This window comes from Nyctereutes procyonoides, unplaced genomic scaffold (genome assembly GCF_905146905.1).
Source record: "Nyctereutes procyonoides isolate TBG_1078 unplaced genomic scaffold, NYPRO_anot_genome, whole genome shotgun sequence".
In the NCBI taxonomy this organism is placed as follows: domain Eukaryota; kingdom Metazoa; phylum Chordata; class Mammalia; order Carnivora; family Canidae; genus Nyctereutes; species Nyctereutes procyonoides.
The window spans coordinates 849,726-864,654 of record NW_026575041.1 but is presented as its reverse complement, the minus strand read 5'-3'; the positions used below and the strand labels follow the sequence as shown (position 1 = coordinate 864,654).

The window sequence follows — 14,929 nt, the reverse complement described above, 5'->3', positions numbered from 1 at the left end:
TAGGTAACATAGCTTTTCTGTTTTCTATTGGTAAAATGGGGATATTAATAGTATCTACCTAATGGGGTTAAGGAAGATTAAAAATGGGATAATGCATAAGAAGTAGAAAAAGTCCCTGGAAGACAGAGAATGCTCAAAATGTGCTAGTTATTACTGTGGGGATTTAAATAGGAAAATGTGATGGTAACCACGTCTAGCTCGGAGATCCTTCACCCCCTGCAGGTGTTCTGACAACCCCGACAGTCCTCCTCGAGTTCCTGTGTGGGCCGGTCGGGGTGGAGGGGACAGCTGGGGGCTCGGGATCAACCCTTTCGGGGTGGGGAGAGACCCAGGGCTCTGTTGTGTCGGACAGGACAGGGCGCCCTCTTCTGATCAAAGGCGGGAACAAGCTCTGGCCCAGAGTTTTGAGGATGGGCCTCCGTGCCCTCTCTACCCAAAGGCAAGGTGCTCTTGCCTTTCCTGAAATGCCCGAATCGGCTCTGGACAGCAGAGTTACCGAGAGGGGCGCTGAGGCCGGGGCAAAACTGTTGTAATGTTTCAGAAGGGCGAGGCTGGGTAACTCGGCTCGACTTGGGGGCGTGGGCTGGAGAGACCGAGGTTACGAAATGAGAGAATTCGGGGCCCTGTTGAATTAATCTTACGCTCTTTCAACAGGTGATGGAACGCAGCCGAGAGGTAAGGGGGAAGGTGGCTCATCCCGCGAGTCCCACCCAGGGGTCCAGGGCTCTTCCGGCTGCCCCCACGCAGCGGGAATTAGCGGGGCGGGCTGGAGCTGGGCAAGCAGGCACCGGGGACGCCGGGTCGAGGGGGAGCGCCCAGGGTCCAGGTCCGCAGAGGTGGGGAGGGGCCAACGCAGGATCTGGGCGCAGTTTCCTCCCCGAGCGCGCTGGCCCCGCCCCCGCCGTTCGCGCGCCGGCCCGCCCCCCGCCGCTGGCCCCCGGCCGGGCCTGGGCTCCCCTCGGGTTCCCCCAGCGCCCGGCCTGCGCTGGCGGGGCCTCCTCGCCGCCACAGCCTGGGTGAGTATGGGGATGGGTGAGCGGGACTGCCGGGCAACCCCGCTTGGGGGAGCTCCGCCGCGCGGTCCGGCCTCCTCACGGCCCAGCCCCGAGCTCTGACGGTGCTGGCTGGGGCTCACCCAGAATCTGCCGCTGTCCCGCCTTCTGAACTAACCCTGCTCCCCCGCATGGCGCTGGGTGTGCACTGGTGGAGCTCTCCCTTCTTCACTAAGCAGGGACTGCTAGTTTTCTGGTTTCTCTTTAGGTGCCAGGGAGGGAGGGAGGTGTGTGTAGGGGGTGGGGGGTGGGGGGCCGGCGCGCCCTGGAACCCCATACAGTAATTTCAAATCCCACCTCTGCCAGTGATTGGCCTGTGACCTTGGGCAAGTGTTTTTAACCTCCCCGAGCCCCAGTTGCCTCTACTGTGAAATGGAAATACACAAGCTACAGGGCCTGTGTAGAATTATAGAGAGGATTAAAGAAATAAGGTATATCAAGTGTAGCAAGTGCTAATCAGGGTGCCTCATGCTCAAAAGGTACCCGGTAAGTATGGATTCCTGCTGGAGGCTGAGAAGATCTCTGGGGCCTTTGTAAATAAAGTTGGGATACTCCTAAGAAAGCAGTATCCAGCAAGTAGTCCCTATGAAGAGGTTAAGAGCTGATTGGGGCTGAACAGCTGCCCTTCAGGTAGTGAGCTCCCTGTCCTGAGGCCTGGAGGAATAAAATGGCCATGTTGGAATGGCCGTATTGGTCATCTGAACCACATGATCTTCATGTTGCACGGCTGTGGAAAAAGGCCCAGAGTGATGAGATGACTTGTCCAAGGTCACACAGCTAACAGAGAATCCAGGCACACCTCCACGCTGTGGAATAGACCATTTCTCCAATCTCTTTATCCACCCCCTGCCTTGGGCAGTGCCTAGTAATTCACTGAGGATCTGGCCTTCAGTTTGGGCATCCCAGTGGCTCCTGAAGGATCTAGAATCACTGGCTTCAGGGAAGAGACTAGTGCTGCTAAAAGTATAGAATCAGGGTTTGGACTGGGTGGGGAAGTTACTCCCCTGTAGGCCTGTAGGGACTTCTAGTCCATTTGGGGATGATCCAAGAAATGTGTTTGATTTGGGCGGTCACTAGAGTCACTTCCAACTACCCTAGGAGATCCCTGGCTCCTGAAGGGAAGAAGGACTTTGGGCAACTGGGGCAGGCTGCCTAATCGGGCCTGGCAGAGGTGGGTAGGAGAAGATGGAGGAGAACACAGAGGTGTATTCACCTGGTTCTGGAATGTCAGGGTGGGGCCAGGAAGAGTTGGGGCTTGATCTGGTGAGACCTTTGAGTCCAGAGGGGCAGGTTCTTCATGAATCTGGAGCCAGCCCTAGTTTGGCTGCTGGAAGCCCAAGTTCCAAGGATGGCTTTCCCTCAGGCTCATCATCTGGCTTTGAGGAAGGACCTTTTCTCTCTGCATCTTGGTTTCTCTGCTGCAGTGGGGACAGGGCTCACTGACTCATCTCTATAGGATTTGATTTACCTTTCTTTCCCTTCTGGACAGACACCCCTTCACTCTCCCCTCCTAATTTGACCTAACCTGACCTTTCTGCCCAGACCTCTGGGTCAGCAAGGAAGGGGTCACAGAAGGCAAGAGCTGCAGTTTGTGACCATCAGGGCCCTACATCTCCCCACTGCTGGGTCTTCCTTCAAGTTGTTGTAGAACCTGGAGTAGGTTCCCACTCTTCTCTTGGCCTCAATGTCACCTTCTATGCACTAAGGGAAGCTGGGCTAGGACTGTTGGTGTATACTTGGTTATTATAGTTCCTGACTTTCCTATTCCCATCTGGGGAGGGGGGGGGCAGTCACAGTCCTCAGGAGCCTTTACTTCATCTCTGGTGGGGGATGGACAGGCCCCCATGGGTACTGGGAAGCCTCCAGAAGCTGACAAGGCAGCTCTTTGCAGCAAAAAGCAAGCCTAGGCTAGCACTAGGCCTGATTCTGCAAAGCCTTTCACCCTCAGAGCACGTGAGGCAGGAGGCGGGGACAGGCAGGGGGTCAGAGTTCTATAGGCTTCCATGGAGTCCTTGCTGCCGTGCACTGTGGTGCAGGCACACAGAACCTGGGAAGGGACTGGAAGTACAGAAGATGCTGGGCCAGTGAGTGAAGCAGGGAGAGCTGAAGGGAGGCCCTGAAGCCTGGAGGCTCAAAGGCCTATGGGTGTAGATGAGCCATCCTGTCCACTGGGAGCCTTTAGGATAGGTTCCTGAAACCAGAAAGACCAGTTAAACCAGCTCCTGTTGTCCTAGGCCTGTAAAGCCAGCTTATAAGGGAGAAGTAGTGCTCCCAATATATTCAGGTTTCGTTTTTAGCATAGATTGGGTTTATTGTCTTTACTCTGAAATTGAGGATGAATATTCTCTTGGAATTTCCAGTCAGTCTTCAGGGCAGGGGCTGTCCAAGCTTAGGGGCTAGCTGACTTTCTTCTCAGACCCTTCAACCCATAGCACAGCAAAGCTGAGGACTGAGCACAAGGGCCAGCTTCACCACTGTGTCCCAGCCTTGCTGCCTTGGGTCTTGACAGCACATTACTTCATCCCCAGGTGTGACAAGATGTACCAGGTCCCACTGCCACTGGACCGGGATGGGACCCTGGTCCGGCTCCGCTTCACCCTGGTGGCCCTGGTCACGGTCTGCTGTCCACTTGTCGCCTTCCTCTTCTGCATCCTCTGGTCTCTGCTCTTCCACTTCAAGGAGACTACGGCCACACACTGTGGGGTAGGGCTTGCCAAGTGGGGTTGGGAAATGGTATCTCATATTCAGGCCCAGTTGGATCTTTCTGGATCCTGGTTCTTTTTTTTTTAAGATTTTATTTATTTGTTCATGAGAAACACAGAGAGAGAGAGAGAGAGAGAGAGAAAGGTAGAGACACAGGCAGATGGAGAAGAGGCTCCATGCAGGGAGCCTGACTTGGGACTTGATCCCGGGTCTCCAGGATCACACCCTGGGCTGAAGATGGCACTAAACCGCTGAGCCAATAAATAAATAAATAAATAAATAATAAATAAATAAATAAATAAATAAATAAATAAATAAATAAATAAATAAATAAACCGCTGAGCCACCCGGGCTGCCTGGATCCTGGTTCTATTTTAACAGGATTAGTGAGCTCTCCAGTGGGATCCATCAATCAAATTGGGCTGCTGGGGGTTAGGGTGCCTGCAAATCGGGGTCTCAAGAATTGGCCTTCTGCCACTTTTCATGAAGGTCACTAGAGCCTAGTGTGCCTGAATTGGGCAGCCCCAGAACCCAATCTTTACTTTCATAGAGGGGCAGATTCAGGAGCCCCAGGGTTTTGTGAGGGATAAAGAGAGAGGACGCCTGAGGTTGAGGGTGCTGGAGCCTCTCAGTATGGCACTGTGGGCTGTGCCTGTGTCTGTGGGATTGTGATTATGTATGCATGTGTGTGGCTGTGAAGGACATGACTGTATGTGTGTGGGAGAGACCGTATCTGTGCAAGTCTGGAGGAAGGCCTGATGATGTGTGTGTGTATGTATTCCATATGTGTATATGAGCTACGTTCCCATAGGTAGCCATGTACCCTCTAGATGGGAATATGGAATGAGTTTTTTGACAGGAGAAAAATGTGAGTTTTCTGTGTAATATATCAGAGTAAAGAGAGTGAGACCTGTGTTGACCTCTGTTACATGCCTAGTTCATCCACTGACTCTGAATTACCTGAGACACAGAGGCTGAGCCTCAGCTTCCTCATGTCTAAAATGGAGTTGATAACCATCCTCCTTCTCAGGGCTAGTGTAGAGCTAGACAGAGGAAGAATAGGCAGGTGGTTTGGGAAATGTGAAGGGCAAGAAGCAGAAGGGAGAGGAGGAAGAGGAGTTTGTCAGGTTGGAAGATAGGGAGGAGAGGAAGAGCTTAGGTGCTCTAGGTGGAAAAGAGGCAGGGCCTGGACATAGACCCTTGGAGTAGCATCAGAGAGAGCTATGAAGGCCCTCACTCAGCTCAACTTCCCGCCTTCCTATAAAAAGCATCTGCTCCAAAAATAGGGCTATGACTAGGACTGGGGTCTGGCTGGCGGTGTGGAATGGGGCCTACCTCTTTTGTTCATAGGACTTGAAGTTTTCTTGTCCTTGATTTGTCAATGGATAGATATTGGCCTTGAGCTGTGAGTGGCCAGTCTGATGAGACCCCGGGCTGGGAGCTATCAGAAAGAACAGAACTGGAAGGAAAAGGGGTGACCAGATGATGGAGTGGGGGGAAAGGATCAGAAAGGGTCCAACCAATGGCTTTTCCCAACCTAGTTTTTACCTTAGATAGTGCCTCAGATGTTCCTCTCACGCATCAACTCCTTTGTGTCTTGCAAAACTCTTCTCAAGTGTCTCTTCCTTTGAAAAGCCTTCCCTAGCCTCCTTGGGGGCAGACTTAATCACTCCCTCCTCTGAGAGTTCCCTATTTTTCATACAGCTCTATCAAATCATATTTGTGTCTTGTTCCCCACCAGACCAGGAGCTTCTTCAAAGTGGGCATTACATCTGAATCAGAATTTGTTGAGTAAATAAATAGGACCCCCTCCCCCACCGCCAATGCCTCGGGAATTGGTACCTGGTACCTGGTGCCGTGTTGTCATAGTCCATCCAGAAAATTATAATATTATTTGTACGGTATATGGAGTTAAGTGGAGTAAGCTATTTGCTCTGCCCCTCATGGCTGGCTCCTAAGGGCTAATGGGATCAATAACCCAGCATACCTGATATATGTATAACCCATTCTTGGCATACTAGTTGGAGAGCTAAGGCATGGGCATAGGGGCACAGGTACCTGGCCACTCTGGGCCAGGACTGAGCTTAGTGACCCAGGGGGTGATTTGTCCCCACTCCCTGGGACTACTATGTTGGAGCCACCTAGGGACAATCCAGGTGGATGTATGTTCTGTATTTCTCACCTAGAGTATTCCAGGAATAGCCAACCCTAGGAATAAAAGAAATAACCTTAGTCTAATGCATCTATAATTAGATGACTTTGCCTTTGCTTGCATATCCCTAGTGATGGGGAGCTTCCTTCCTCTCCAGGCAGCCTATTCCAAGGAGGCTGAGTGACTAACAATTGGCAGACTCTTGTAGTGAGGATACATTCTCTTTCAGGTGAATCCCTGTTTTTGCACTGGGTCTGTTTCGGGACCCTGAGAGCTGCTTTCTCCTCCTGACGTTATTACCAGTCCTGCAGAGATGGGACAGCTGTGATGGGGGGTCCCTGAGTTTACTCTTATTGGGTAGCATAACTCCAGTTCTTTTAGACAACCCTCACAGGACATGCGCCCCTAGTTTTGGCCCAGTTGGTCACTGTTTCCTCCATATGAGGCCCTGATCTGGGCATAGGACTTCATATGGCCTGGGCAGTACGGTCAACAGCAGTACTGTAGCATTCCTATTACTGGCTGGTAGACCCCTGTTAAGGTATCTTGAACTGATGTTAGCTGTTTCTGCACAGCAGGCTGGACACTGATCACCTCATATTCAGTCCCATCTAGATATGTTTTGTTTCTTAAAGTTTTTATTTATTTATTTGACAGAGAGAGAGAGCATAAGCAGAGGGAGCAGCAGACTTCCCACAGTGCAGGGTAGCTCAATGTGGGACTCAATCTCAGGACCCCAGGATCATGACCTGAGTCAGAGGCGGATACTCAACCGACTGAGCCACCCAGGTGCCCCTAGAGCTCTTTTGGGTCTTAAATCTATTATCCTAAGATTAACTAGCTCTTCAGTTAGGCCCAACAGACATAATCCTGCTCCAACAAAAAGGGGTGAAATCCTATTCTGCTTTCTCCCTTCCCCTTCCCAGAGACCTGCCCATATCCCAGGACACAGCCTTCAGAAAGGTACCTATACCCATCCTTGGCAAAGAAGCTACTGTAGGCCGACCTTAGCCACTATCACTCTTATCTTTGCAGAGTGTTCCAGGAATTATGATATGAACTTGTTGGCCTTGGGAGGGCTGTGTGCTTGGGCAGGCGTGGAGATCTGGGCTCTGTGGGCGGGAGGGCAGGCTCTGGGGAGTTAGGGGTGGGACCCTCCAGTCCTAGGACAGTCTCAGTCTGGCTACAGCCCTCAAGCCAAGCCCCGGATCCGTCAGCACCCAGTGTGAGTGTTGCCCAGTGCGCGCCCCTGCCCCATTTTTCTGATGCTGAGCTGGAGTAGTGGACTGGGGATCCCTTAACGGAGGGAGGCATGAGTCCCAAGGGAGGTTTGATCCTAGGCCTTTTAACACAAAGCCATTTCTGTCTGTCCCCCAGAAGGGAACCCTGCTTGCAAGTCATGGTGGTTGGGGCAGTGGGGGGTGAGAGGAGGGAGTTCTCTGCCTAGTGGAAGAAGCTCAGCTCCCTTGGTCTGAGTTTGTCCTTGCTGGATCCAACCCAGCATACAGGCTCAAGGTGAGTGGACACTCAGATTCCTATAAACTTTGGATTGGGTGACACAGTCTTTTGAGAGAGGAAGGAGGTAGAAGTCTGGGCTTCTGTAGGGACCCTGGTATCTTGAGATGACAGTGCTGCTGGCCTGAGGCTTGGATCATTCTAAGCCTGGGGGTGTGCTGGTTGGCAGCATGTGGCCCCAGAGAAATAGGTTCTGGGCACTCCCACTGTTCCTAGTTGAACTTGGGTGAAGAGCAGGAATGTGATCAGACAGGGTCAGTGGGAGGGCTTGGGCCAGTCTGAGCCAAGGGTCCTTTGTCTAGGTTATTTGGCCTGAAGAAAGCCTTGACTTGGGAGCTTTAGGCTGTCAGGTGGCTGAGGCCTTAGTCCTAATGTTTGATCCTGGCATAGCTCTCCTCTTCTATGGAACAAAATAATAACCTTTCTACCTCTGACCCTTCTGAGTGGGTATGAGAGTCTTGAGAATGAGGTGGCCCATCAGAACTGCCCGGGTTCAGGCCACTGGGAACCTCTCATCTCCAGACTCTTCAGGAGGTGGACCTACATGACCATTGGGCCAAAAGGGTTCCTAAGAGCTGACCCTGCCTGACTCAGCAGCTCCTGCCCCATCTCTCTCTGCATCTCCTTATCTTCTGCACTGCTTTCCTTTTCCCCTTCTGCTCTTTCTACTCTGGCTCTTCCCAATACCCAGAGGAGCCAGCTCTGGGAAAGGTCCCACTTCCCAAGGGCCAGGTGTCCCACCAGGCCCCAAGTCCTGTCCCTCGCCCTACTTGGGCACCACTCCCTACAGGATGTTCTCTGCGGCCTCACAGCCCTTGGACCCGGATGGGCCTGTGTTCCGGCTCCGCTTCACGGCCATGATCTGGTGGGTCATCACTTTCCCCATGTTCGGCTTCTTCTTCTGCATCATCTGGTCCCTGGTGTTCCACTTTGAGTACACGGTGGCCACTGACTGTGGGGTGAGTGCCAAACTCCCCCGCTCCTGGGTCAGGGCCAGGTTGAGAGATGGCGGTAAGATTGGAATCAGAGAGTGGGAGAAAAGGGGGGGGCTCAGAGAAAGGGGAAGGGGATCTAAAGGGATGGCAGGGGGAATTTGTGAGCAGGGACAGAGTGAGAGTGGATTCATGGTCCTCTGAGAGTAGAAGATCACAGAGTCCCAGGGATTGGATGGGAGAGGGAAAGAGAAGGGAGGGAAATAGGCAAGAGAGGTCATGAGAGGGAAGAGGAGGCTGATGAAAAACCAGACTGGGAAGGAAGCCAGGACTGAGAAGTCAGATGGGGCCTGGAGCCAGGAGAAGTCAGAGGTGGTGGCAGGTACCCTGGAATCTTCTAGTGTGGTTTCTCCCTCTGGCAGCCTCAGGTCCTACAACCTGTGTCCACTCAGGGCTCTGCTGGTTAGAAAGCTACATGGACTTCTTTCCTCTAGGAGCAGTCCACCAAGCCTTTCCCAAGGGCTCGGGGCCAGAGGTTCTGTCAGGGGCCTGGAACTGAATATGGACTTGCTCTGAGCCTCTCATCCTGCAAGAGACAGTCCCAGGCCCAGTGAGATGGGACTCCTGCTCTGATAAAGGGGAGCATAGGGATCAGGGGGCCCAAAGGAAGTGCTTCATCTAGCCTGGATGTGGGGAAGACTTCCTTCCTGAAGCAGGGGGCATTGCAGCTATTCAGGTAAAGAAGAATTTTGCGAATGCCAGGCTGATGACTTATGATTTTATCCAGAGGGCAGTGGTGAGCTTTAGAATGATTTTAAGCAGGGGAGGGACGTAATCGGATTTATGCTTTAGAAGACCATTCTGGCTCCTGAGTGGAGAACAGATTTAAGGGTAGGTGGCAAGAATAGGGAGATCAGTGAGGAGGCTAGTGTAATAATAGTTCATGCTACTGGAGAGACCAGAACTAACATAGGGATTATGAGGATGGAGAGGTGGGGATGGAGTCCAGAGAAGGGTAACTGGTTGAATTGATAGGGATAAGAGGTTGTGTCCAGTTGGCAAGGGATGGGGGCAGTAGATAGAAAAATCATCCATAACTTCAGGGGACTTTATCAAATGAATGAATCTCTAATGGTGAAATCTGAGGTGTTATAATAAGGAATTTTTTGGACCCTCACCCTTTATACTATGTTAATTTCTTATCTACTGACCTGCCATAGATCCACTGAGCCACATCTTCCATGCCAGTGGAAGGGTTTCTGTTCTTGGGGAAAGGGGTTATGTTCCCATCTCAGTACCTTAAGTTCTGAGCTCATGGGGAGACTTAGAGTGAACTGGGGACCTGGTCTCTGATAGTTCCTGATATTGCTAGCATAGTTGGTGAGTGGGGAACTTGTGTGTGTGGGATGCGGTGACAGATATCAATATCTATACCTGATTGTGTGTGTGTGTGTGAAAGAGAGAAAGAAGAAATGCCTGCGCAGCATCCTACCTCAACCCCTAATCTGAGAGCAACTTCTGAGTATGGCATGAGTAGCCAGAGGGCCCTCCCTTCCTCCTGAGATGTCCCCCAGCTCTTTGCCATCTCTACCCTTTACCTGTTTCCCAGTTAGGGTTCTAGGCCCTCCCAGCCAAGCTTTAGAAGCTCATGCTAAAAAAAAAAAAAAAAAAAAAAAAAAAAAAAAAGCTCCTGTTGGTTCTGCTCCCATTACACTTGCTGGGGTTGGGGCAGAATGAATATTCTAGGAAGTAAAGGCAACACCCCTACTGACCTTACTCTGGGGACCTACTCAGAGGGGCTGAAAAGTGAGGAGACTTGGAGGTCTCAGAAATCTCTGGCAAAGATAGGATTTCCACCTCTAGCTCATGTGCAGTCTTGCCATGTTCAAGAACCACATAGCTCACCAGCTATTTGTGGGCTTTTCAGCAAAAAATTGGTCTTCTGAAAGCCATCATTTGTAGCCATTGTGTACCAAACATTGCAGATGCTCTGCAGACATTATATTTAATATTCGGAACCATCCTGCAAGGTAGGTGGTAGCATCCCTATTTTGCCAGTGAGGAAGTTGAAGCTCTGGGAGGTGAAGTGACCTGCTCAAGGTCACTCATCTAATAAAGGCAGAGATGGGATGCAGACCTGGATTTGTGTGGCTCTGTAGCCTCCATGCTGCCTCTTTACTCAGAGTGAGTATCTGAGCCTGGTCTCAGGCAATGTTATTATCTCAAGCCTTAGCCTTGAGAACAGCACCCTGTCCCCAAGCTGCCTCTGAGAGTGCTGAGGGGAATCTGTTCCCTTTCCCATGAAGGCTTCAAAGCCCCTGGCTGGTGTTCCCCCAGGCCGAACCCTGCTCCATGAGCTACCTCCGTCATTGCCACCTGCCCCGCCTTGATGGAGACCCAGTCAACATCCCCATTAAGAGAAAGAAAGGGATCTCTTAGAACTCCATCTCTGAAGACTGGCCCTGCTATAGTCACAGCAGGGTCATTCACTTGCTGGGTCACTGGGCTCTGGCACTGCTCTGGGTCTTCTTGAAAGTCTAAAAAAGTCCACAGAAAGTGTGCGCAGCAAGCTGATAGCTTCCAGTCCTGAAATCCTTTGGAAATGCAGATCCTCATATTCCAGACTGGCTACATTCTCACACAAGCCCTGGTGAGTTACATGCATATTAAAGATAGGCCCTAGAGTCTGAGAGGTCATCCTCCTATCCCTGGCTGTCCTGTCACCATCTACACTGTTGTTCATTCATCCCTCATCCTCTCACCCTGTCACACAACACACCAGTTCTCACATGTGCCTCTTCCTCCTTCCTCAACTTTAAAAAATTTTAAAAAGATTTTATTTATTCATTCATTTGACAGAGAGAGAGAGAGAGGCAGAGACATAGACAGAGGGAGAAGCAGGCTCCCTACAGGGAGCCTGATGCAGGACTCGATCCCAGGACTCTGGGATCAGGACCTGAGCCAAAGCAAAGGCAGACACTCAACCACTGAGCCACCCAGGTGTCCATCCTTCCTCTACTTTATTTATTTATTTATTTATTTATTTATTTATTTATTCATTCATTCATTCATTCATTCATTCCTTCATTCAAGACACACAGAGAGAGGCAGAGACAGGCAGAGGGAGAAGCAGGCTCCCCATGGGGAGCCCCATGCAGGACTCGATCCCAGGACCCTGGGATCATGACCTGAGCCGAAGGCAGACACTCAACCACTGAGCCATCCAGGCACCCTCTTCCTCAACTTTAAAGAATAGTACTCCAATTCCTTAAGGAATGAGGAATTCCAGGCTTTGAGAAAGATGAATGAGAGAGATGCATAAGAGTAGGGTCATTTTCTTAGACTATCCCAGGTTAAGAGCACCCACTTTCTTAAGCATAATCAGGGTGGGGGTACCCTTCTGACCCAGCTCTGGGTCAGAGACACAGGCAGAGAGAGAAACAGACTCCACGCAGGGAGTCCAATGTAGGACTTGATCCTGGGACTACAGTATTATGCCACCCGGACATCCCAGCCATGTATAGTTTCCATCAGGCTACCTGGGGGCTGGAACCTGGAAGGGGACGTCTCCCAGGAGAGCTCTAGGGAATGCCCCAAGGAGGCCTTCCTAGAGTGGAAGGGGCTGGAGCAGAGCCTTAGGAGAGCCAGGGTGATTTCTGGCAGATGGAGAGAAGGCTCTCCAGGTGGGTGGGGCCAGTGGAGGCCTGCCACCAGACGGGTCACAACTCTCTAGGTGCCCAATTACCTGCCTTCGGTGAGCTCGGCCATCGGTGGGGAGGTGCCCCAGCGCTACGTGTGGCGCTTCTGCATCGGCCTGCACTCGGCGCCCCGCTTCTTGGTGGCCTTCGCCTACTGGAACCACTACCTCAGCTGCGCGTCCCCGTGTCCTGGCTACCGCCCACTTTGCCGCCTCAACTTCGGCCTCAACGTCGTGGAGAACCTTGCGCTGCTAGTGCTCACCTACGTCTCCTCTTCTGAGGACTTCAGTGGGTGCCCAGATGAGGGAAGGAGGAGCAGGGAAGGGTTGGGGAGGGCCACCCCCACACCCTCCCTCGCTTGGACCTTCAGACGGAGGGGTTCGGATGCTCCCTGAAGTGCATGCTCCCAATGCCCCCTCTCTCCCTCCAGCCATCCACGAAAATGCTTTCATCGTGTTCATTGCCTCATCCCTCGGTCACATGCTCCTCACCTGTATTCTCTGGAGGCTGACCAAGAAGCACACAGTAAGTCAGGAGGTACGGTCTACCCCTAGTGGGGTTCCAAGCGGCCCAGAGGAAAGTCAAGGACACCCATCCTCGGGATGCGGGTAATGATGAGGTGGGAACCAGAGTTCTAACGGGAATCCGGGCTGGGCCTGGGACTTGGACTTCGGGACAAGTGGAGGGTGATCAATTGGTCAGAATCGAGGGCTGTGTTTGGGTAGGATGGAAGACGGACAATAGAAGAGATGGAGGCTCCAAGTAGGGATAGAATGTGGGAGAGCACTCACCCTGCTGTGGGTTAGGAATGGTGTCAGGGGTCTGTGGTCTATAATAACTCCAGTGCCCCCTACGTCCCCCACACCTTTCTTCTCTCCACAGTATGTGGAGGTGTCAGGTGGGTGGGTGGCTCCAAGTAACTTTTATATTCCATCCTGCTAAAGTGGGAGGGGCAGGGACACCACTGCTCCTTGGCCTCATTATACTCCCAAATGCAGGGAGGGATATGAACATGCCCATCATTTCTGCTGCCCTTGCCTGTATCCCATTCCATAACCAAGGGAGCTAAGACACAGCCCTTAGGAATTGAGGCCAAGAGGGGAGGCTGCCCACACACATCCAACAGGCTGCAGAGTGATCAGATAGCCCACTCCCCTAGGACCGCAAGTCCTACAACTGGAAACAGCGGCTTTTCATCATCAACTTCATCTCCTTCTTCACGGCGCTGGCTGTCTACTTTCGGCACAACATGTATTGTGAGGCTGGAGGTGAGGCCAGGCTGGGATCCATAGGTTGTCACAGTGGCTATGGGACTGTTGTGTTTTCTGTAGTGTGCGATATGGCAGTGGTCTTGGGGGCTGGCTGCCATCGTGTCCCCTGTATAGAGATGTGGTGGTGGGGACTTCTTAGGAAGCCCCGGGAGGGTGGGGTGGGGGCAGAAGGCTCACCATGCCCTGTTTTTGTGTCCTCACAACAGTGTACACCATTTTTGCCATCCTGGAGTATACTGTTGTCCTAACCAACATGGCATTCCACATGACGGCCTGGTGGGACTTCGGGAACAAGGAGCTGCTCATTACCTCCCAGCCTGAGGAAAAGCGATTCTAAACCCTTTCTCTCCTGCTAGGAAAGAGGCAGTCCACTGCCCAGAAACTAGAAACAAGAAACTACTCTGGCCTTCCCCACCCCGTGTCCTCTGTGGGTCATGCTGAAGCTGGGGGCGGGGCGGGAAGAAAGGAGAAAGGCACAGGACAGGGCTTCGGACAGCCCTGCTCCTTTCCCTCACCCCACTTGAAGGCACAGGAACCTTCGAGCAGCAGCGTCACCCTTATCTGAGAAGCCCCAAGAAGCTGAGCTGGCAGGAGAGCTCCACCATCTGGTGCTAAAAAAAGTCCTGAGGTTCATAACCACCATCGGTTCTTGGTCTTTACATAGCCACCTTCTTGCTGAGGTCGGGGACCACTTAGCAGTGGCTGCTACCTGAAAACCACAGCCACTTCTCTCCACAGGGTCATTCACTTAACTGATGTGTCTAGTCCTCTCCTGTACACACCCAGGCATACCTAAGGCCACAGTGCCCTGCCAGGTTTGCTCAGGTGTTCTAGGCCTGAGCTCACCTCCAATTTAGCATGTACCTTTCCCTGCCTGAGCCTCAGTGTGTCCATGTGGGTGATGGAGGGTTGGAAGGCTGTATGATTTTTTTTTTGGGGGGGGGGAGCTGTATGATTTTTAAGGGCTCGGCCAGTCTGCGGTTCTGACACTGCCTTATGGAGGTGGTGCTCTGTACCTGAAGGGTGACTTGCTCCAGGAAAAGCACTGGTGCAGCACCTCTTTTCCTTCCCTTCTGAAATATCTGGCTTACAAACTCTTTCTTCTTGGCAAAGGTGTGGAGTGGGGTCAGAGGCAGATTCCTGCCCCCAAATGGGCTCTCTGGTATCCCCCTCTACTCCTACTGCCCCATGCCCTGACCTCTTCTGGTTGTACATTTTATTTTGAAGGAAAATAATTTTTTTTTTCTTTTTTGCCAAAAGCCTGGGCTAGGCCTGCTTGTCTTTGTTTAATGGAACTGAGGTGAGAGACAGGCTCCAGGATGGAGGGAATAAGTCCATGGCAGGGTGTGATTCCAAGTGGCTTCCTACCTTAGGCCTGGAGTCTCCTTAAGGCTGGTCTAAGCCCCAATTTCAGTGAGTAGGAGTGACTGGGCTATCCCTGTAATGACTCTAGGCTTGGTAGCTGGGGTAACTGGAAGTCTTGGTTTGAGGCACAGGCTTTTCCAGTCTCTGTCAGTAAAGACCTGTAAGCAAACAGCTCAAATGCATGACTGTGAGCACCTGCTTGCAGGCTGGTGGCTCTCAACCTCTTCCTTTCTGAGCCTTA

At 52.0% G+C, this 14,929-nt stretch overlaps 1 protein-coding gene across 5 annotated transcripts; it reads left to right on the top strand.

The window, feature by feature from the left end:
- The first annotated feature begins 435 nt into the window (after nucleotides 1-435).
- On the top strand, nucleotides 436-14,582 carry PGAP2 (post-GPI attachment to proteins 2). Of its 5 annotated transcripts, none has more exons than XM_055320503.1 (6): nucleotides 436-675; nucleotides 3,581-3,755; nucleotides 12,088-12,340; nucleotides 12,483-12,589; nucleotides 13,212-13,320; nucleotides 13,530-14,582. In XM_055320503.1, exons 2-6 carry the CDS (start codon nucleotides 3,591-3,593, stop codon nucleotides 13,658-13,660), a joined length of 765 nt encoding a protein of 254 aa, XP_055176478.1. In that variant the 5' UTR covers nucleotides 436-675; nucleotides 3,581-3,590; the 3' UTR covers nucleotides 13,661-14,582. The 5 variants fall into 5 exon arrangements, with proteins under 5 accessions (XP_055176478.1, XP_055176480.1, XP_055176477.1 ...); XM_055320505.1 differs by lacking the exon at nucleotides 436-675 and adding an exon at nucleotides 913-1,016 and having other exon boundaries at nucleotides 12,483-12,577; XM_055320502.1 differs by lacking the exon at nucleotides 436-675 and adding an exon at nucleotides 913-1,016.
- Nucleotides 14,583-14,929: the final 347 nt, after the last annotated feature.

What these genes read in the sequence shown, in the direction of transcription:
- PGAP2 (XM_055320506.1), top strand. Translation starts at nt 3,591, where the DNA reads ATGTACCAGGTCCCACTGCCACTGGACCGGGATGGGACCCTGGTCCGG. An exon ending in CGGTGGCCACTGACTGTGGG is followed by an intron (nt 8,382 to 12,087) that starts GTGAGTGCCAAA and finishes ACAACTCTCTAG; the next exon opens with GTGCCCAATTACCTGCCTTC. An exon ending in CATGTATTGTGAGGCTGGAG is followed by an intron (nt 13,321 to 13,529) that starts GTGAGGCCAGGC and finishes TCCTCACAACAG; the next exon opens with TGTACACCATTTTTGCCATC.